Source organism: Daphnia pulicaria, chromosome 8 (genome assembly GCF_021234035.1).
Source record: "Daphnia pulicaria isolate SC F1-1A chromosome 8, SC_F0-13Bv2, whole genome shotgun sequence".
Classification (NCBI taxonomy): domain Eukaryota; kingdom Metazoa; phylum Arthropoda; class Branchiopoda; order Diplostraca; family Daphniidae; genus Daphnia; species Daphnia pulicaria.
In genome coordinates this window covers 15,642,854-15,664,697 of record NC_060920.1, presented here as the reverse complement: position 1 = coordinate 15,664,697, position 21,844 = coordinate 15,642,854, and the positions used below count along the sequence as shown (strand labels likewise).

The 21,844-nt window shown below is 40.0% G+C and overlaps 4 protein-coding genes across 4 annotated transcripts; 1 reads left to right on the top strand and 3 right to left on the bottom strand.

Annotated features, from left to right (window-relative positions):
* Positions 1-142: 142 nt before the first annotated feature.
* On the bottom strand, positions 143-7,901 carry LOC124312673 (mucin-6-like). The gene is made up of 3 exons (XM_046777161.1): positions 7,520-7,901; positions 1,212-1,482; positions 143-960 (listed from the first exon to the last, which is right to left on the bottom strand). Exons 1-3 carry the CDS (start codon positions 7,531-7,533, stop codon positions 565-567), a joined length of 681 nt encoding a protein of 226 aa, XP_046633117.1. The 5' UTR covers positions 7,534-7,901; the 3' UTR covers positions 143-564.
* A 6,320-nt stretch (positions 7,902-14,221) lies between these two features.
* Positions 14,222-17,106, bottom strand: LOC124352586 (splicing factor U2AF 50 kDa subunit-like). Its single transcript, XM_046802122.1, has 8 exons — positions 16,929-17,106; positions 16,341-16,640; positions 16,014-16,276; positions 15,715-15,937; positions 15,574-15,647; positions 15,168-15,290; positions 14,946-15,104; positions 14,222-14,879 (listed from the first exon to the last, which is right to left on the bottom strand). Exons 1-8 carry the CDS (start codon positions 16,954-16,956, stop codon positions 14,580-14,582), a joined length of 1,470 nt encoding a protein of 489 aa, XP_046658078.1. The 5' UTR covers positions 16,957-17,106; the 3' UTR covers positions 14,222-14,579.
* A 198-nt stretch (positions 17,107-17,304) lies between these two features.
* On the top strand, positions 17,305-19,691 carry LOC124352585 (RNA-binding protein 28-like). Its single transcript, XM_046802121.1, has 8 exons — positions 17,305-17,489; positions 17,564-17,732; positions 17,792-18,237; positions 18,300-18,477; positions 18,541-18,758; positions 18,818-18,967; positions 19,035-19,364; positions 19,422-19,691. Exons 1-8 carry the CDS (start codon positions 17,376-17,378, stop codon positions 19,533-19,535), a joined length of 1,719 nt encoding a protein of 572 aa, XP_046658077.1. The 5' UTR covers positions 17,305-17,375; the 3' UTR covers positions 19,536-19,691.
* LOC124352588 (casein kinase I-like) lies at positions 19,610-21,712 on the bottom strand. The gene is made up of 5 exons (XM_046802124.1): positions 21,345-21,712; positions 20,919-21,257; positions 20,707-20,856; positions 20,474-20,644; positions 19,610-20,415 (listed from the first exon to the last, which is right to left on the bottom strand). Exons 1-5 carry the CDS (start codon positions 21,424-21,426, stop codon positions 19,928-19,930), a joined length of 1,230 nt encoding a protein of 409 aa, XP_046658080.1. The 5' UTR covers positions 21,427-21,712; the 3' UTR covers positions 19,610-19,927.
* Between the last annotated feature and the right edge of the window lie 132 nt (positions 21,713-21,844).

Below are 21,844 nucleotides of genomic sequence, written 5' to 3'. Positions count from 1 at the left end.
TCCCATGTCGATGCTGATTTTTGTGTCTTGGTTTTCCCCCGTTGTTTTTTTTATAACCTACCGATTTCGATCGATGTGACAAGTGCCGAGATTAGAAAATACACTCATATCCCCTGCTTTTAGAAAGAAAACACGTATCCGATTATTTTAAATTAACTTTTTTTTTTTGAATTTTATTTTATAACGAAAAATAACAAGCGTATTCCACCATTTATGTACACGGAAACAAAACAAAAAATCCAGTGGAAATGTCGGAGAAAAAAGAGCTAGGGAAGATATAGAAGCGAACGAAGAAAATACGATTTTTTAGTTTGGGGTTTTTCTTCTCATTTTTGTATGGTCGTTTAATTTAATAATGATGCACATTTGGAAGCCGACGAAATGGTTAGAAACCTTGGAGCTATACGCAGTTTGCGCGCGCGCATTTTTATTATTACTATGTTTTGTTTTTTCTTCGCTAATGGCATGCTAGATAATAAAGTTAACACAAAACAAAATAACAACAGCAGCAGCAGAGTTCAAAAAATAAAACAGAAAAGCCAACAGATTATTTTGATGGATTTTTCAGAAACTGAAATGGGCGGGTTGGACGAAGTAGAGCTGATTCGGTTTGCCGTTGCCTTTGAAATTCTTTTTGAATTGAAGTTTCTTGTAGAAACCGATGGTGGACGAAGATGGCGGCGTCTCTGTAGTGGTGGTCGGGTTAATGGCGGTGGGCACGGTGGTCGCCGGGGCGCGATAAGAAGGTTTGACGAAATACAACTTGTGGGGTTTGCCGTTGTTGTAGTAATTATGGCGGTAGGGTTTCTTGTAGTTCAATGGCGAATGCGTCGACGTCGGCGGATGTGGCGTCGTTGTGGTTGTCGTCGTGGTCGTCGTCGTGGGATGAGTCAAACTCAGCGGAAGATTCCAGTGATAAACATTCTCCGGTTTACCGTTGGCCGTGAAGTCGACCGACACCTAATCAAAACGTAATAGTGTCAATCAATGTCGTCAGCACAACTTTATAATAGAAACTATTTATTATATATGACAGCTAGATTGTTTTGTTTCTTTATGATTGTGTGCTCTCCGCTCCCGGAGCGAATCGGATTCGTTCCACACGGTACACCGCCTTCAGTATTTTTGCTTATTACACGTCTAACTAATAGCGCACCTCCCACCCAAGAAAACTAAGATCCTGGTAATAATAATTAAAAAACAAAGTTTACCGTTTCGAAAGGTTCCGGCGTATTTTTCTGGTCGTTGGATGTTGGCAGAAGATTGAAAGGGGAATAGTAGTGCGGTTGTGGCGGCAGTTTGATAAAGTACACGGTCGACTCGCCCTTCTTCTTGCTGGACGTGATTTGCGGCCGTTCGTTGCCAATGCCTCGATTGAGACCCAGGCGTTTCCACAGCATGGCGTTGCTCGTCAATCGGGGAATGCCAGAAGTCAGCAAACAACTAGTCATTACCATCAGCACAACTGGTAGCAGTATCATTCTAAAAATTCCCAAAAATAACACAAGGAAAATGGAATTTAGATGAAACTGATGGCCGGGGTTTCCACATGATTGTATAGTGCACTAGCACCCATCTAAGCTAGTATCTACTTGACGGGCCATTAACCATGTTTCAATCGTTTCTCTTTGTTTTCTTTTCCTATGGACTGGGCAGGCAATGGCTGGACGAAAGTCTCTCACGCACCTCCGGGCGAACATCACTCTGACCACCAGGCGAGTAACAACGCTACTAAGCAAAGAGGAGAAACATCCGAACAAACGTATAGATATAGCAACTGCTGTCTGTTTGTGCGAGCTCTTAAACGTTTTATAACCCATCCAATTGGCGTTGAACGCCTTCAGCGAAGAAAAAACATTTTTATACGTCGCAACAACAACCTTGCCCGGGAGTTCGGTGTGCCACTTATTTGACCCTTCAAGGCTGCGGACATTCCCGGGTTAGGTGATGGCGGTCGTGATATCACGCCGGGGTTGATTAGTCCAACGAATGTTAACAGCAGGTCACGAAATAGGGAAGGTTGGGCTATGGCTCTTTGACTCTGATTATTTCTTTTGAGTATGTCGTATTATATAGTATATTGTATATACCAAGAGAATGAAGAATAAAACAAACAAACAACAACAACAAACCATTACCATTCTACTCGAAATAATGCTCGGGGGTATTAACTACATCCCAGGTCCACCACCAAAAGTTCAAAAGGTCTTTCTTTTTTGTCTTCTTCGTCGTTTGTGTTTATATCAACATCACATTTGAGAATGTTGGAAAAGGAACCAAATTGAAAATCCAAATGGCAAAATCAGCTGTAGATGGAACTTTTAAGTTTGTTTTTATGATTGTTCTACTGCGTTGCAAATTTGAAATTTCTAATCAATGAAAAAAAATGGCCGACCGGTGAAACAGGTAGGGAGAGGTAAGATTTCGTGAAAGAAACGACCAATTTTTCTGCAGACGAATTTTGAACCGATCTCGACTTTGATTGACTTTGAATTTTACAAAAATATTTTTGTTCACCCTTTCCTTTGACCTTGTAACCGAATTCTATCTCAATTAATTATTTTTATTTGCAATATTAAATAATGACAAAGTGGTCGCAACGTCGCAACAGCCCCAAAAATCTCATTTGGTGAAACGAGAAGTTTTGTTTGACCAGTAGAATTTTGACTTGTCGTGTCATTAAGTTACGTTCCTTTCGTCCGTTATCTTTTGTTTCTTGTGTGTGTGTCGGCCATTTCTTCTGCCTCAGAAAGATATGGCCCATCGTGAAGATGCTCCTAAACAATGCCCCAAATTTATTTCATCTTGCTTTCTTGCGTCCGAGTGAAGAAACGACATGTGGTACCGTTTCGACTTTCCAGACTTTTAATTACCTTTCCTCTCTGCTGTGGTAATTACCAGAGAACTCGCTGCCATCATTCCTAGTAAAGCTGTTTAACCAAATACACCTGCGGGAAGAGACGGTTAAACTTGCAAGATGGTGATTGTGCTGCGATCCTGCTAGTAGAGCTAGTAGACAGCCAACCACTACTACTGGCTTTGATCCCTTATACGCACTCAATAGGCAAATTGGAACGCCGGTCGTTACTCGGGAGACCCGACACTTAAAAAGTAAATAAAGTAAGTGACTGTTTCACGATTTCTCGTTCCGGTGATGTTGTTCTTATGTTCTTGTTGTTTTTTTCCCCCCGTCTTTCAAACTGAGGTTTTCCGCAGTTTTTCAGGATGTTGTTGAAGTTTAGTGCACACGGAAGGAATGTTAAGGTTTTGGTTGCCGAGGAATTTGTTCGTGTAGATGCAATCTCGAGATTTCCATGTACTTTGTCGCAGCTATTTTGTTGATTCTATATTTGATAAAAGTGGAGATCGAAATTATATACATTTTCTTGGAGGGGATCGATTTGACTTGTCAGTGGGCTGAGTCGAGATGTAATCAGTCGAGACATTTCAATCGTAGGCAACACGATCTAAACTTTTCTCATGTCTGAGGAGGGATATTTCTTATTCATGTTTTTATGTTGCAAAAAAATTCAATAAGGAAAAGATATGGTCAAGAGATAGCCGAAGCGTGACATTCAGGTGAAGGCTGCCGTCACGGATGATCGGAAATCTTGCGGTTACCAAGTCACGACAAATTTGGTTATTGAAACAAATTTTTTTAAAAACAGAAGGAGTTAATATGTAGCAAACGAGAAAATGCGGAATATTATCTAACGTTTAACGGGGCAAACGAGATTGGTACAACGTTTTGCCATTTGCGTTTGTCGTTTCCTGATCAATTTGAGTTTTTTTTTCTCAGTCTGTTCCATTTTGATTCGTGCATTGATCAGAGAAATGAGAAGGTCTAGCAATTGGAATGGTGACGTAGTAGAAAAACAAATAGTACTTGTCCCCCGAAGCGTTCCCACTGTATGTCAACCGCGATGAGATGCGTTCCGACCGATTGATATTACAACTAAATCTGACCGTCCTTGTGTGCGTCATCGTAGGAACGTCTCGATCAAAATATTTCCCCCAATTCTCGGAACGAATTGTCGTGTTCTTTTATTCTCTTATCGTCCCAGCTGCGGCATAGTTAAATAAAACTCAAGGGACCGGTTATAATATATTCTTTCTATATGTTCTTCCCCGCTTCTTTATTCACCTATGTTTTTATCTCATTTCTTTCTTTTTATGATTGGGAAGAACTCCCTCCCACCACACAACAAAAATGACATAAATAATATTATCAACAACACTAATAAAACTCAAATAAAAGAAAAAGGAATAGGTGAATAAGACAGTGAACTGAACTTTTGGGCCGTTTTCCTCTGTTTTCCTGCCCGTTAATAACTTGTAAGAAAAAAGATTGAATATAATATGAACATCGTGAATGTTCTCAAGAGTCGCGGGGGGAAAAACATATGAAGAAACTGACATGCCGGGATTCCTGTTAATTCTTGGGAAAACGGCATCAACAGTCTCAGTACATATTGGATGGTTTTGAGTTATAAGAGGAAGCGGTGCTGTGGGGCGTTCACCCCTTCGTTACTTTTATCACATTGGGCACACAGGTAGCACGCCAAGGACGTAGCCTTGCTCCTTCTTTTGTTTCTCTTATTTCAAAAGTAAAGAAAAAGAAAAGAAAACGAACCGTCAATGCATGATTGCATTGATGGTCTGCCCTTATGGAGCAGAACAATTGCTGACAAGTGCCAGACGCTTCACTTTTTCCGTGTCTCGGTGCCATTGTTATCTAAAAAAAAAATACCTGAAATTATCTATTTCAACCGCAAGTTCAATATCGGGAAATAGAAAACGGCAAAATGTCTTCACCCCGGCAACTCCCGACATGTTCATGCTAGCGAAACCCCCAAATTTTCCCTACTGAATGTAGCATAGACGTACGAAAAGTAGCAAGTTGGTTCGATTACGTGTGTGTGTGTGTCTATATTACACGCACTTGGAACCGCTCTGAGAAATTCGATAATCTTCTTTTCTTTTTCTTTTTTTTACTGTGTGCGTTATATAGTCTTCACTTTCACTCGTTCGGGAAAATATAAGGCGGCGAGGCGGAATAGTCAACAAGTCGCGTGAGTCGAAATTCTCGAATGTACACAGCGTGACCTTCTCGGCCGACCTTTTTTTTTTCTCTAGCCGCCGTGAGAGAGCAAGTTTGTCGAGTCAGAAAAAGAAAAGGAAAAGTAACCAGTTGTTTTATTGCCAGAGACTCGATAGAGAAAAATATGAACATGCAACTGTTTCTTTAGCATCGCACTTCTCACTTTCAAACTCTGCAGGTTTTTTGCCCTTCCGTTTCATTCAGTTTCTTTCTTTGTATATGCACTGTGTCTAAATCGCATCAATTGGGAGCCATTCGAGAAAAAAAAAAGATACCGCCCGGAGTATATACATGTACGACGATGATGATTACACGCACGGCGGTTTATTCGACGGATCTAATCGTGGAAGCTATATCGTAGACAAGTCTTCAGAATTTTGCAGCTTTTTTTTCCCACCCCCCGAGATTACATTGCTTCTTATACAGTATAATTAAGCTTCCCCCTTTTGGGAGTGGTTTTTCTCAAAATGATGAGATGGAAAAAAAATTCAGTTTGGCTTGTGCCGTGTAACTGTGCACCACGGAATTACCTTTTTGCTTCTCTCGATCTGATATAATTTTCTGTTATATCTGTCATGTCTGAAAGAATAAGAACCGTCGCTCCTCCTTATATTTTTGATACGACAAGAGAACATTATTGTGGCCTGCAGATGATTGGAGGGAACAGCGGTCTGTCGTGAGATTTCATTTTCAACTATGTGAGTAAGATGGACCGCTGAAGGTCTTATCGGTTTTTAATGAGACAATTACTACCATGATTGGCTTGAAGCTGTGCAAGTCTCTCTTCTTCCCTAACAATTCATCATGTACGCTCAAGTAATTCACTTGCTCTAGTTTGCAATTAAAAGATAACAGATTAATCAACAGCTTGTCAGCATCGTTTCCGTCTGTTTAAATTAAAGGGGTCATCATTTCAGACTAGACAAAATAGATGATTACTTACATTAATAACTGACCGGGAATGAACAAAGACACACGTTTTTTCAAAGAAACCAGGATGTCAAATGAAAAAAATTAAACTGTTTTACTGGAAATCCTGGTTTGTGATTACTCAACTGATTTAATGCGTAGAGGTAGATTTGTAAACTCGACTAGTTTTTAAAAGAATAATCAACAAAATCTCGAGTAGTGAGGCAAACAAAAAAATATAAGTCGAGACACGAGAGCGATGGCGACATAATCTTAACGAATGAGGACAAAGAAAAATACCAAGACGAAGAAGAAGAAGAAAAAACCAACCATTTTTACGAGTTGATGTCATCAATTGTAAGAGAGCAAGAAAAAGATAAAACAAGAATTGCTACAAGAAAAAAGTTGCGAAGGAGACGGGAATGGTGCAAGACGCGGGAGCCAAGTTGTATATAGCCCGTCCGTAAAGGTGTATATAAGCAGAGGTACTAGCTTGAGCAATTTAAGGGCAGTAAAAGACAGGAAATGGACCACGAGAGGTTCTCTTATTCTCGGAGTGCGCAAGAGAGTCTCCTACTGTTTTTCTCGCGCAAGTATCGAGAGCGCGATACATTCATTAATGTCATCTCCATATCCTTTTCTCTGTCCCATTCGTTTTCTGCCAAAAGGCATGTAAGAAAATGGCCCTTTTGCGTGTGCCCGGTGCTAATGACCTCTAGACACAATTTGCCAACTATTATCGCGATTGTTTTGACGAGCCCACGACGAAATCATCGAGAAGCTGAGCCATAAATTGTCGAATGCTTTCAGGTATTATTTTTCTTGGCCGCTTTTATCAAGGAATGAATTTACAACTGTTTTGAGCAGATGCTGGACTTACTAGAGGCTTTCGGGACTTTGTTGGCAACTGCATCACCATGGGTGGGAGAAAAGTAAAAATATCTAAAATGAGATAGAGAAAACACAATGCCGTACAATAGGCCCGTTGCGGATGGCTGATCCCACTGAATGCACAAGGACGGATCAGTGTAGGCCCGTCCATCCCTGTTGTGCTGTTGACGCCGAAGCCACTCGTGTCTAGTCGTTATGTGTGGGCATCGCTCACAGATTTTTACTCCCTTTCGGGTCCTCCTATTCAGACCGCAAGGCCGTTAGACGGACTTTGAAGCTCATGGGGAGTCTTGGTTGATGCTCCGTCTTCTTTGCAATTGCACCTTATTGCCGGTCAAGCGGGCGGGCAAGCGAGCACAATAAGTCCAGCTATGTAGTCTTCCTTGTTTTCCCCCCTCTGATATTTATTTCTTTTACACGCAGTATCGTAACAGAAGTACGGTACAATTCTTTTGAAGAATGCGTCCTCTCCACTGTCGCTCCTGCTCGAGGCATCTCTCAGTGAGAGCGAAAAAGCCCAACATTTTTTAAAAAAAGAAAGCACCACTTCCCATTTCAATAAATTTGATTGCCCAAAGCAACCAGGAAAAGATGTACAAATATTTTAAAAAATCTTACCTCGTCAACGACATGTTTGGCTCCTCTTGAATTTTCCTTTTCTCTTGTTGAATGATGGGCCAAGTCTTGAACTGATGGATCACGGCTCGGAGTAGGATCAGTTCCTGTCGAGATTGAGAAAAATGTTGTTCCTCTTTTGGCTTATTTCTTGATCGACAAGCTGCGACGCATCCAGTGCCTGAGGTCCGCGATTGAAGATAAGACCGCTGCTGAGTTGTGTTTCAATCAAAAATTTGGGGTATTTCTGGGTTTTTCTCCAACCTGTCTTTGACTGGGGCTTGTTGTTGCGTAACAAATTCTCTCTACTCGATACAAGAAGATCAACAACAGAAGGCGGGCGTCATCGACGAGCGTTGCAAAGCGACTGATGCAGCTCGGCTACTGGCAAAGACTCTTTAATAAAGGGCCCCGGCTCACGGTTGGGCCCCACACCGCAGGAACTTGATACACACACACACACAAGCACCTGCAGGCCCGCTTACACACACACACCTTGCATCGTCTTCTGCCGGTGGGAATGACGATGGCGAATCCTCTTTGTTTTCTTTTTCTTTTTTTTCTTTTCGGGGGGTTGGAATCAGCACTGCTTGATAGGCCACAAAGTTTTTTTCCTAAGCTAATTTATTCTTTTGTTGGTTCGTTTAAATCTTTTTTTTTTTTTTTTTAAATCGCGGAGCATCTGTTGCTATTAATGTTGCGGCCATGCCGGGAGAAAGTCCTTTAACAGGGCGCCAAAAGTGAACCGGAACATGTATAGACTTGATGTATATCATACACTTTTAGAGAAGATGTAAGACAATTTAATAGACTCGACAATCGACAAATTCTCCGTGTCGTTTCGGACAGAGACTTGTTGATATATATCTAGAGAAATTCGACCATTGGACGCGTTAAGCTCTCTCTCTAAATATCACGGTGAAATTCATCTAGAAATTTTTCACGGAGTATCGATAGGCACAGGAAAATCAAGCAATAAGATGGTCGTTAAAAGAAAAAAGGAAAATTGGAGCAGCCATTTGTGTCATTGAGAAACTGCGTTCATCGATCCGCCATCAATTAAAAAGTAGCCTACGTGTCATTGTCGTCGTCGTTCAGAGAAGCACGCTCCAATTCATTAGCACGCTCCCGTTGGACAATAGCAGTTGCGCAGTTCATGCTCTTATTTTGATTATCCCCCGACGATTCGCTGCTGACCTCAATGACGATTCATTTCTGATTCATTTTTATTCCGCTGGTCGAGCGGATGAGATGGTTGATTACGAGCAAGAAACAAGTCAAGTCGGACACGATTCTTGTTTCGTTGGTTGTTGATTTTTTTATTTCCCTTATTTTTTTGCCAACCCTTTTGTTTCACTCCAATTCATCGATCAAACAAATCACGGCAGGGGGTGGCACGCTGAAATACGAAAGAATTGCCAAGTTAATAGAGAATTTACTATCGTTTAAATTCATTAGAGATCGTGATGAAGGTAGAGGTCGACATCCGCATCTGTACGTTTTTTTTTTTTTTTTTCGCTGTTATCCGAGTAATTTCTTAGAGATGGCAGAACATTGATGTTGCTTTCAACCGGCGTTAATGAGCGAATGTCTTTTCTTTTCAAATATCCCCCCATTGTTGAAATGGAAATGTTTGAATTGGCGCTTTCTTCTCGATATGACGTACTATATAAGACGGGCATCACGCAGTGTGATGATAAAAAATTTTGTTTCATCCCAAATACGATAGAATTAGAAACCATTGTTTTTTTTCTCTCTCTCTCTCTTTTATTTTTCAGTTTCTTTAAGGAACAAATATTTTCCATCTGTTCCTCAAATGGTTGACGCTTTCTTTTTTTCTTAGTTTTGACTTTCGTCGGATTCTAGTGACTGTGTGGGCTTGTATCTTTTATGTAACAGGGCGGGTGTACCGTAACAATAGTCCAAGTTTGCGTTGTCAGCATTTCAAATATTGTCATCAAAGTGGGCCGATCTTTTTTTGGGATCCAGTTCCGGGAATGAAGATGCTGTCGACTTTCTTGCAATACTTGTTAACAGCTCCCTTGTAGAACACTGTCAAAGGGGGCATCGACGCCTTCTACTGGGCAATGTAATCGTCATGAAACAATCGTATAATATTATACCGCTCTTGAAATTGTCGGAATTGCCAAGAGAAAACGAGGTCGGCATGCCGCCCACCGCTCTTGACTTTAAGTGACCATTCAAAAGTCGTTATTTAGTCGGCTGCGTTGCAGCTAAATGACATTTCATTCCATATGGTTCGCCTCAAATTATTTGTTAACGTTATATTATATGACACGGGAACAATGAGATTGTTTCATTATGGGACCCTACTGCAGACTCCGTGCATAATACAGCAATTGAGAAAGCCGACGGCAGGTTTTTCACGAAAGGTGTACTTAAGCATCGCACGGATGCAAATTAGGCATACTTGTTCGTTCTGTTTCGCGGCACTGTTCCATTTGAAGGCGCCCGCAATTGGCGCCCTTATGGCTTGATCCGTTGATTACGTGATGATTGAATTAGACCAAAAGAGAGCTGCTATACGTACTTGAGTGACGGCGTGACCGAATTACGTTCACGGTACATTACCTCGTTAAGAAGGGAAGAAATCGGCCGTCGTTTGGACCCACCAACCCACTGGCAGTCTTGATCAAAAACAGTGCGTCACATTTCAAAGAATCTTAGTAGATTCTTTTTATCACATTACTTGAGTCCTGAAATGTTCCCGAGGGAGGAACGAAAACTTGATCGTGATAGCCATCGACTTATTTCTTGGCGTTCAAACGACCGGCATGTCGGTTACTCAACTCTTCAAGGATGGCTCGTGAGCTTTTGTCGTCAGGTCGTGTGGACATTGACAGACGGTTGCGCCCGTATGTGTCCGCATTGAATAAATCCGATTGAAATATTGAAAGAAAAAGACAAATTTGAATTGTTCTGATTGTCTACATATTCTGTCTGCTTGTTTTCCTGCTCTGAAGACATTTTTCTTTGTGGTCTCCAATTTTGGTTTTATCCTCTGATAGAGAAGACTATGCGACGAAAATTTAAAGTTGCGTGGAACAAATTGCATTCGACTTTACATCGTTACCGTTACTTTTATGAGACTTGTTTCTACTGGTGCCCATCGCAAATCAGAAAAAATCAAACGTCTTTGGTATCCCTTGTTGAAACTAGAAATGTCAGATCCGCCGTGATTTTTTAATACAGACTTGTCAGATGCTTTAAATCTAGTACGGACATTTCTCATCATAAAGTACTATATTCTTCTTCTTTTTCTGTGTGAGTTTTCCAACGGGAGGAACGAACAACAGAAAAGTAGCCGGATTTTGTGTAATAACTAACGAGCGGGCATACCGTCACATGAGGACGTGACATTGCTCTGACTGCTGCTGGCATAGCACAACCTCCTTCTTCCGGCCACGTTCATAGCCTTCCGGGGCGCGTGCATCATTCACATGTACTGTTATCCGGTTAGCGCCTATGCACTTGCTGCCGGGCAATACGTGCAATGCGTCCAGAAAGGGAAAAAAAAACAAAAAAAACAAAAAGAAACATAACAGTCTTTTATAATGTCGCTCTCCAACTCTCTTGTGTGTTTCTCTTAAATTTTATTTTATCATTTTTCTTTTTTCTTTTTAAAATAAAAAAAAAAACGAACGAACGATCGAGGCACAAGAAGAAAAACGGGTTCGACAGTCCGGTTCTAGCGAAATCGACTGTGTAGGAAGTGGTGCTATGTTATAAGCATTTAAATGGACCAACAAGAATTTCGTTTGTTAAAATGAGTCATTCGGCCAGCCGGAAATGAGACGAGACAAGAGAACAGTAGCTAACGGAATCAATAATAATTTCTTATCTGTTTTCTTTTCTTTTTTTTACTTTCTTTATATTGTTGCTTTGCTGTTTCTTCTTTCTTCGTCATTGACTTTTTTTAAATTCCCGCTTCTTCGGTTCCTTTTTGCTTCTTCACGAAATTATTATTGTCGGCCGTTTGCTGTTCCTTTTGTCAAGGAAAGTAAGTAAGTCGAACAACTTGTATAGCATCATTCTCGTATCGTAACGGAGAGAATGAACATAAAAAGATGAGTTCTCGTAGATGGACAATACACGGATGATAACGGAGATCAGTGATGATGGGGGCCGTATATATACAGTACAGTATCATCATCAATATATAAGAATATATGTGTGCTGTTGAACGAGTGTGGATTAAAGGCCTGAAACGAGGCCGACCACATTTTCCCTTTGTCTTACGAGAACAGCTGAACAGTCGACCGCTGTTTTTTGTTGTTGTCTTTTGCCGTATGTCAACATTTGTTTTTTGAAGAATCTCACTTCGTTTTAAAAAGAGAAAGTCGGCTTTATTATGTGTAAGTAAACTGCCACTCAAATAAACTGCGATGATAAATCAAGGCAGCCGCTTTAGTCTCAGCCGTCATCGTCAAAGATATTTTTAAATATATTAACTGTTGCAGTATAAACTTTATCCATGAAAAAAAAAAACGAAAATTGTATAACCGAAGTACAGTGCGGTACAGTGAACTTCGTCTTGTATTATTCACCTCAGGGAAAAAGGTGCGATAACTTTTTTTCGAACTTGTATTTTTCAAGTTCATCCAACTAAAAAGTCCTTGTGCATATTCTATTTTTTTTTGTGCCATTGAGGATGTTGGTTGAAATGCGTTGCCTTTACACATGAAACGCGATCTACCATAGTTTTGTACCGACCGACACATGAGGGTGACTGTCACGCAGATGGTTCGGATTTGGACGAACAGTCTGAAACATACTGGGTTATAAGAAAAAACTCGACACTGTAACCAATTTCAAGAATTCCATTCGTGTGACCGCCAGTATGTGGAATGAACGCAAATACATTCTTGATTCGTTCTCTAGGTGGGCCAAAAAACAGGGAAGATAAAAGAGTTTCGGACCGATTTTGAATTTGTTTCAAATTCTAAAATCGTTCGATTGCAATTTGTTTTTGCTGATTGTAGACAAAAAAATTGCGGAAGAATGTTTGTCGGCGAGTGGAACCATCCCGAAAAGGTGCCGATGAAGTTCATGTCGAATCGTCGGATTTCTTTGGGACGTTAACATTAAAAACTCGACGCTTTTTTTTAGGGGAGGGTTCCATCATTTTCGTTTTCTTCTGTTGGTTTTTTTCAAACCAAAAGTTTCAATTTTTTTGTGGGCACTGCGCAGTTCACGTTACATGAAAAATGTCTATGAAAAGAAACGCAAACTACTCGGGGCGATTGCACGCGTACCGCAAGCCCGGCCATACAAAACAGACGACCGTCCGCGATGATGACGACAAGGTCGTTTCTATTTATCTACTTCTTACGGAATAATACCTCGCAACTACTTGTTACTGTTAATTTCTCTGTGTTGTTATAAGTATTTATATGTCTCCTTTCTCCATTTCACCTTCTCGAAATAACTGTCGATTTTTGGTCAACCCAAATCCAGCGTGGTCACACTTACGTTTGACGTTATAAAGGGCGAAAAATGAATGGACACGATTTCTGTCAATTCACGCTGGCATTTCGATGTGTTGATTTTTTATGACAGGCTTATTGTGGTGAACTTTTCACAAAAGACTTGCACACACACATACACACTTATTCAATCTTTTATTTCTGCCTTTTATTATTGTGCGATGGGTCGGGTTATTAGTGGATTTTGTTTATTTCGAACTCGACTGTCGGCTAGACAAACTCCTTTTCCTTTCGCGTTTCGATGAGAATTGTTTAAATGCGTCGAGTTTTAACCGAGCACGATTGCTCACCGCAAAAGAATGGAAAAAAGGGAAGGGCACGCCCAGAAATACTTTCGTTATTTAACTGGCTTCTTTTTGGTGGTTAACGCTGATGACATATGATGTCGTGATGGTGTGGCAAGTTCAAAAAAGGAAGTTAATAATATTTCAAAGTACTTACAATTAATATGTCCAGCGAGAACGTGACCATTTTCTCTGCAATTTTCAATAGCTATTTGCTCGCATTTGCTGTATTAGCTATTTGCCCTCCCGTCAGGAAGTTTAAATTCATGACGAGTCTATTGTTCATTTTTATAAGAAAGGGCTATTACATATTAAAGGTGCTATGATTCGAGTAATTTCATTTTGCTATCAGCAAAATGGGAACTAAAAACAAAAAAGGCCGAAAATTCCGCCTCGATCTGAAAGCTTTGTAAAGTGCAATATCTCTGCGGAGTTATCGCCAATTGACGATGCGGGAGAGACATTTGTTCGGGTCAGTTACTATAATCGGTACAATCATGTATGCATTTTTTTTCTTTTGTGTACAATGAAATCACGCTCTCACGGTTCGATTCGTTCATTTTTAATTTTTACCACTCAAAAAAGAAAACTTTATCGGCGAAAAATAATTATGATTCCCTTTTTAGTTTTGTCTGATGAAACAAAACACGTTAGGACAAATCAACGCTTATTAATACGAATGGGGAAAGAACCCGCCAGGTAAACTTTTGCAACAACTGTTTCTAGTCGACCCACAACGCAATTTCAATTTCCACTCGTTGGGCGATTGCAATAATTCTACCTGTCACACGGCCACAGGGAAGAATAAAATGATGAACTTGAACGAAAATGAAAAAACTTCTATCGTAGTTTATTGAACCTCTGTTTAAAAATGGACTTATTTCTAGTTCAAGTTGAAATAATTGGATGCTTTCGAAAATGGAATAATGTGGCAGTTTGATGTTCACCGCACATTTGTGTATTGGGAAATATGGTTTGGTTATACATTACTACACATGTTATTGTTTTTTTTCACCGACACGCCAAACAAAGAGGTTGGACAACACAAACTTGATGCAAAATATCGAAAAACCCATTTAGAAATGACAAAAAAAAAAACGGAAGAAAAAGAAAATCAAATTCATCAAGGGAAATCCCGTACGCATCAGGCCGTTTATTCTCATCAAGCGTCGGTTCGTCATGACGTTATTTGTTTCATCAAAGTAAAAAAAAAAAAAAGAAGGGGCATATCTTGCGGATTACTTTTTGTCTGATGACAGAAGCCGTCATGGCTTAGAAGTCCCGTCGGTGATAGCGTTCCGGTTCGTAAAATGACGTAACGACGATACGATTGGCGAACTTGCGACCTGTCAGCGCCTGCTGGGCTTTAACGCAGTCACTCACCGAAATAAACTCGACGAAGACCTTGCCAACTCCCGGTACATCATCGACACCCTCCAACGGCCTGGGGATTTCGACTGAACGTACGGCTCCATGACGATTGCATTCCTCACGAATATCGTCCACAATTTCCTCATATTCCTCGTCGTCCCTCAATTCCTCGGGTGTCACCATGTTCAGCAGACATAAAACCTACGCAAAAGAAAAGCCCAGAATGAAATAAAAAATTGTCGCATTAGATAAGGTTGATTTTTGTACCTCTGTCGGTTGGCCAGGACCGGCAGCAAGATTGAATCCTGGTACTTGAATCTGGACTGGCATCTGGGCGTAAGCAGCGGCGTTTTTGGCTCCAACACTGGCTCGCTGGATGATGATCTTTTTGTCTCCCAACTGCATACCGTTCAATCCGGAAATAGCCTGAAAGAAAAATAAAATTAGATGTAATGGTTTTTCAAGGAATATTATCATGGTCTACTTTACTTGATCGGTGACGGTGACGTCGGCATACTCGCAGAAAGCGTATCCCTTGGATAAGCCAGTAGCCGTATCTTTAACTAAGTTAAAGGCTCGAAGTTGTCCAAAAGACATCAGCAATTCCTTTACCTAAATTCGAATGAGACAATTTGCGTGCGTGCCTAGAGTCGACCTTCAAAAATAACAATCTAGGGATCGACGGTGGGGAGTTGGATCGAGGTTGTGTGGTTGGAATGGGTAGGAAGTTTTAAGGATCACGTGACCACTGTTTAGGGAGAACGAAAGAAGAAGACATTCATCAGAATCGATTTTGCTTCAACTAGACGCTCACAAATCCCATTTCTCTCACTCTTTTTTCTTCTCCCAATCGAAAACACATTTTACAGTCACATCGACGAAACAGGTAACTTACTTGTTCTTCGTTTAAGTAATTTGGAAGTCCACCGATGAACAATTTGTGGGGTGTATCCGGGACGATCGTGCTCACTGAGCAAAAAACAAGGAATACATTAAAGAAATTTGCCATAAAAGAATCACTTTAAGTCGTCCTTACTTGTGCCTCCTCCTCCTCCACCACCTCCACCTCCAGCCCTCTTTTCAGTTATACCACCAGAACTCATGCCGGGCGTTGTTTCGGGACCACCACCTCCTCCTCCTCCGCCGCCACCACCAGGTGTTGGATGATAATCATGGGGTCTGCGGATTTTTAGAGTTTGACCTTTAAAGTTAATACCGTCAAAAGCCATGGCCTGGGAAGTTTCATCAATTGACCGAAACTGAAAAGTAAAAGAGCAAAATTATTTAAAGATTCCACTAAAATACTAGGTTTCACGTGAAAACAATCCAACAAACCTCCAAGAATGCAAAATTCTTATCCAGATTAATTTGACAAGCTAAAATGGGATGACCTGGAGCTTGAGACAGACCAGACAAATGCATCTGTTGATTGAAGAAATCCATCATTTCCTCCTCCGCTGCGCGTACATCAGAAACTCCAAAAGGAATATTCCCAACATAGAGTCTCCTGGCTTGACGAGTGATTGTGTTACCCACTACTGGTACTTGGACTTGTGGGGCTACTTCCGTCATTATGTTAGCTGGAATTTGTCCGGCAGCTACGTAGATTCAAGAAAATAATAATTAGTACATTAAAATTGAAACTTGAATAAGGATTTATACCTTGCATTGCTTTGTATTGCATGGGTGTGATGTGTTCGAAACCAATAGGAGGAATATCCCAGTAAATAGACGGCTTTCTTCGGCGCTGCTTTTTAACAGGAGAACGACTCCTTTTGCGTTCACGTTCACGGGACTTGCTACGCTTCTTCTCCTTCTCCTTTTCCTTAGATTTAGACCTTCTCTTTCTGTCACGAGACCTGGACCGTCTACGATCCCTGTCTCTATCTCTTTCCCTATCCTTGTCTCTTTCCTTGTCCTTTTCCTTATCTCTGGAACGGTCACGATCTCTCTCCCTGTCAACTAAAGTATTTCAAATGTTAATAAATCAAACAAGTAAGTTTACTTGCTTGACTACCTTCTAACTACTATGACTAATATTTCCATACAAAAGCAAAACCACGAGCCAACATTATAAACCATTAAAAGTTATGAAATTATGTGTAAAATACAACCAGATCATTACACACCCATTACTTGTAAGTAATGTGTCTTAATAATTTCTTTCTTAAGCATCACAGACTCTTAAGAACATTACAAAAGCATTATAGTTGATATTGACAGAAGTAGTTTAGAGAAGTTAAAACATACCTTTACGATCATCTTTGTCTTCTCCCATGATTAACGTGTGATTGTTAGCTTTTGTACGACAATAAGAAGAAACACAGCAGAGGAAAACAGTTAATTATTGTCCAAATTTTCACTAAGACTGTAAGCCGGTTTGATTAAAGGCTGGGAATGGGCGAATGGCGTCGGAGACGAGGTTCGACTGACTCCTTGTACCGGCAACGTCGATTTAATGTTTACAAGTTCAAACTTGGCTTTGATTAATATACTGAAAGGTAAGATTAAATATTTCATAAAATAACAGCCACATAAAATTTATTTTCTGAGTAATTGTTGTATTTATGTTAATCCTCATTAGTTGTCATTTTGCCAATTGACAACAGTCTATGCTACATTTTGACACATATAATCGTCTGCTTGACTAGCTACATCAGTTATACAGACAAGCACGTGTTTGGATAGATTTAAAAGATGAATCCCTCTTCAGTTAAAAAAGAAGCTTCTATTGTTACTAAAGCAAACACATCAAAGAAGAGACCACCCAATAAAAGAGGAAGAATAATTATTCGCAATTTATCTTTCAAAGTAAGCCAAGAAACTTTAATTTATGCTACTTTTAGTATGTTAGTAAGTTAGTACTTGATTTAATTTATTAACAGGCAACAGAAGAAGCTGTTAAAAACTGGTTTGAGAAATATGGAGAAATTGAGGATGTGAAATTATTAAAGAAACCTGGTGGCACTTTAGTTGGCTGTGGTTTTGTTCAATTTAAAACAGTTCCATGTGCGGCTACAGCAATCAAAGAATGCAATGCAAAACCATTTCTTGGTAAGAAAATGTTAACATTTTAAATTTGATAATAGCTTATCAGTTTTTTTTTTTTTTAGGAAGGCAAATAGCTATTGATTGGGCCATACCAAAACAACAGTATGCCACTTTAAATAATAAAACTGACGAAGTTCCAAACATTGAGCCGCAAGAGAAGAAAAATGACAGAAAAGATGAAGAATCTGATGATGAAGAAAATAATGATGAAGATAATAATGATGAAGAAGAACAAGATGGAGAAGCTTCTGATTCTGAAGTTGAGAATGGTTCCGGTGAAGAAGAAAGTCCAAAAAAAGAAGAAGCTTGGAAGGGTGATAATTCTGAAATAGAAAAGAAGAGTGATGTAGCAGAAGGAAAGACTCTTTTTATCAGAAATTTGGACTTTTCAACCACAAAAGACTCGTTGAAAAATTTCATGGAAAAATTTGGTAGTGTTCACTATGCATTGTTGTGTATGGATAAAATTATGGAGAGACCCAAGGGCACTGGATTCGTAAAATTTAGAGTAAGTTGCATTATTTCAAAAATAAATACATACTAATAACTTTTCATATTAACCATTTTTAGGATTCGGAATCAGCTCAAAAGTGTTTAGAAGAGTCTCGAAATCCATATTTACAGTTAGATGGACGCATTTTAGACGTGGCCCTTGCAGTTACTCGGGAAGACCTCGATCACAAAAAGCAAGAAGCTGAAAAAAAGGAACATAAGGATAAGAGAAATCTATTTCTTGCTCGCGAAGGATGTAAGATTCTGAATGTAGATATTAAAGATTGTTTTTTCTTGCTTATCTTACAATTTTCTTTAGTTATTAGACCTGGTACCTTAGCCGCTCAAGGAGTTTCTCCAACTGACATGGCGAAAAGGCAACAAAACGAACTATGGAAAAAGCAAATGCTTCGAAATCTCCACATGTTTATTTCACGGGAACGATTGGTTGTCCATAATCTTCCACCCTCACTTACGGATCAAAAGTTGTCTAAGCTTTTCAAGAATCATTCATCCCCAGATGCCAAAATCGTAGAGGTGCAGTAAATTTTTGGTTTTGTATAACAAGAATCTTATTAATCATCAGATTATTTTAGGCTAAAATTATGCGCGACTTAAAAGCTGTTGGTGAAGGAAACGTACATCCATCCAAAGGGCATGGATTTGTAAAGTTTACCAAACACGAAGACGCATTACTGGCATTGCGTAATATCAACAACAATCCCACTTTGTTTTCAAAAGATAGGGTAAACATAATTTACTTGAGACTCCTCTTTTCTGTGTTTATTTTTATTTTATTTTTTTGTTTTTTAGCGACCTATCGTGGAATTCAGTGTGGAGAATCGTGCTGCCGTAAAAGCCAAACTGAACCGTGTTCAGAAAAGTCTTGAAAATGTAAAAAAAGGGAAAGATGAAAAAATCGCATCTACCAATGCGACTGCTGAACTACCCGTTCAAGAATTCAGTGGAGCAAAAGCTGACCCTAAGATTAAAGGACTACCATCGCATAGAGGACCGAAAATTCGACATCGTAAACGACCTAGTCCCCCCGATGCTGAAGTTGTTCCATCAAAGAAACCGAAAATTCGAAGAAAAATGTTTAAAAATCCCGAGAATCGCAAAGCGTCCGCTAAGAAGAAAGAGGTAAATTTAGGCAATACAGTCATAGATAAAAAATTAACTTTGCATTGTTCTTGCCAGGGAGTTGCTAAGACAAAATCGACAAAAAAGAAAGCTGCTGGTAGTGTAACAACTGGGGCTTCTAAAATGGCTAAAGTTACATCTGGGAAGAAAGGGAAGTGGTTTGATTCGTAAGTTTTATGTTGAATAAATTGATGACATGAAAATTTCGTCTTTTCTCCTTGTGGGTTATTATTAAGTGTAGACTGTTGTTGAGAAACCATTTGTATTCCGATAAGCTTGTCGCGTAATTTACAAGTGTGACAACATACAAGTAATTTTTTTTTTTCATTTCATCACTTTACTTCAAAAAACGATTTCCAAGGCTGCGACACGTTACGAAGAGCAAATCGAGAACTGAGGAGAACGGGAAGGGATGCAAAAGAGTGGCAAGATCAGAGGAAGAAAATGGATGATAAACATTTACAACAAGGGTTGGTCGTACATATCGGTAACAATATCCATATATTCATGACTTAATTGTTACCATCAAATCTTAAAAGCCTTCAAATGATACTTTCATTATTTCACTGTTGGGTACGAGCTGCACGGGAACGTGCAGCCCACGAAGCGGACGTTGCAGGCAGGGGGTTAGTAGGATGCGAGAACGAGGGCCGTGTGGGGGCTGGGGGATTGGTCGCTGGCTGTACAGGTCTCTCAGGTGGGAGAGTCGCTGTCTGGCCCACCCACTGAGCGATGGGTGTATTCCTGTAGGCTCGAGCCCTCTGCTCTTTATCTTCAGAAGATGCGGCTACGTCAACAGGCATTGACACTGGATTTGGTGCTACAGGGAGGGCTGAGTTAGCTGTTGCTAAGCCATTGCTGCTACTTCCATTAGCTCCAGAAGCTGGCTTCTGAGCACCACCAAATTTGAGCATGTTCCAGTCAAATACGTAATCATATGTGAAACGTTGCCGGTGGAACAGGTTCCGGAAGAGGTGTCTCAAATACGGGTAATCTGGCTTTTCTTCGAAACGAAGCGACCGGCAGTAGTTGAGATATGTGGCAAATTCAGCTAATAAAAACGACAAACGTCAACGTCTACCTAGATGAAACATTTAAAAAATTCATACCAGGATATCCACGACAGAGCTCCTCAACAGAAGTAGACATCTTCTTTTCTGAAATGATTTCGTATTTTTGTCGTTTAGTTGCTGCACGCAAGCCTTGCCAGGGTAATGAACCTCGGTTGAAATACATTAAAACGTAACCAAGACTTTCTAGATCGTCACGTCTGCTTTGTTCTTTAGCGAAGGAAAAATTATTTTAGAAAATGAATCAAGATTTTTATCCATCTGAACCTTACCAATTCCAACATGGGTGTGAATTGAAGCATATCTTGCAGTACCAGTCAAATTTTTATTCTCTCGGTAGGGAATGTGGGCATTGGTTCTGGCATCCCGATATTTTTTGGCCAGACCAAAGTCAATAATATAAACAAGGTTACCTCTTTTACCTAGTTAAAAACAACAAAAAAATTAGATAGGAGTAATGTGAAAAACAGGAAATGGAGCTTACCTAGTCCCATAAGAAAATTGTCAGGTTTAATATCTCTGTGGATGAAATTTTTAGAATGGATATATTCAATTCGACAAACAAGTTGATCAGCTAGAAGGAGTACTGTCTTGAGTGAGAATCTCCTGGAGCAGAAGTTGAAGAGGTCTTCCAAACTAGGTCCTAAAAGCTCCATAACCATGACATTGTAGTCCCCTTCAGAACCACACCACTTTACAGCAGGGATTCCCACCCCACCCTGCAGCATTTTGTAGAACCTTGATTCAATGTGAAGCTGGGGATGCTTGGTTTTGATGCATTCCAACTTGATAGCAACTTCTTCTCCAGTGGCTATGTTGGTGCCTAAATGGGAGTGTTGGAAATGAATGATTAGAAATCCAGGACAAACATACACAAGTGACCAGACTTTCGTTACGAAAATTAACTTACCGAGATAAATATCACCAAATGAACCACTACCGATCTTCCTTCCTAGTCGATACTTGTTTCCGACTCTTAATTCCATAGTCATCTTAATATTCTCAAATATTTAACTTCGTAGTTGCAGAAATGAAGTGGTAAACAAATGGAGGGCAAGGCCAACAAAGACAACTTCTCTTGCCCGTCACACTGAAGCTTACTTTTTCAAAACCAAATTCGTGGACAAACAGCTAAGAAATTCAGGATAAAGACGAAAGATTCCACAGCTGATCAAACTACTGCATCCTTTCGGTGATTAAAACAAAGATGTTTTAGAATTTAGTGGATAAACAAGAGAGATTTTTTCTCGATCGAAAAGGGCCTCAAAATTTCCAAAAAAAGAAGATCAACCAGCCTTAGAAGAGTTCTCGCCCTCACAGGAGCTGCGTTGCCATTAAACTTCGCTCACGAAAACTAGAAAGCGGAACAAAATAAAATATTTCGGTGTTATTTACACATTTAAAATGTTG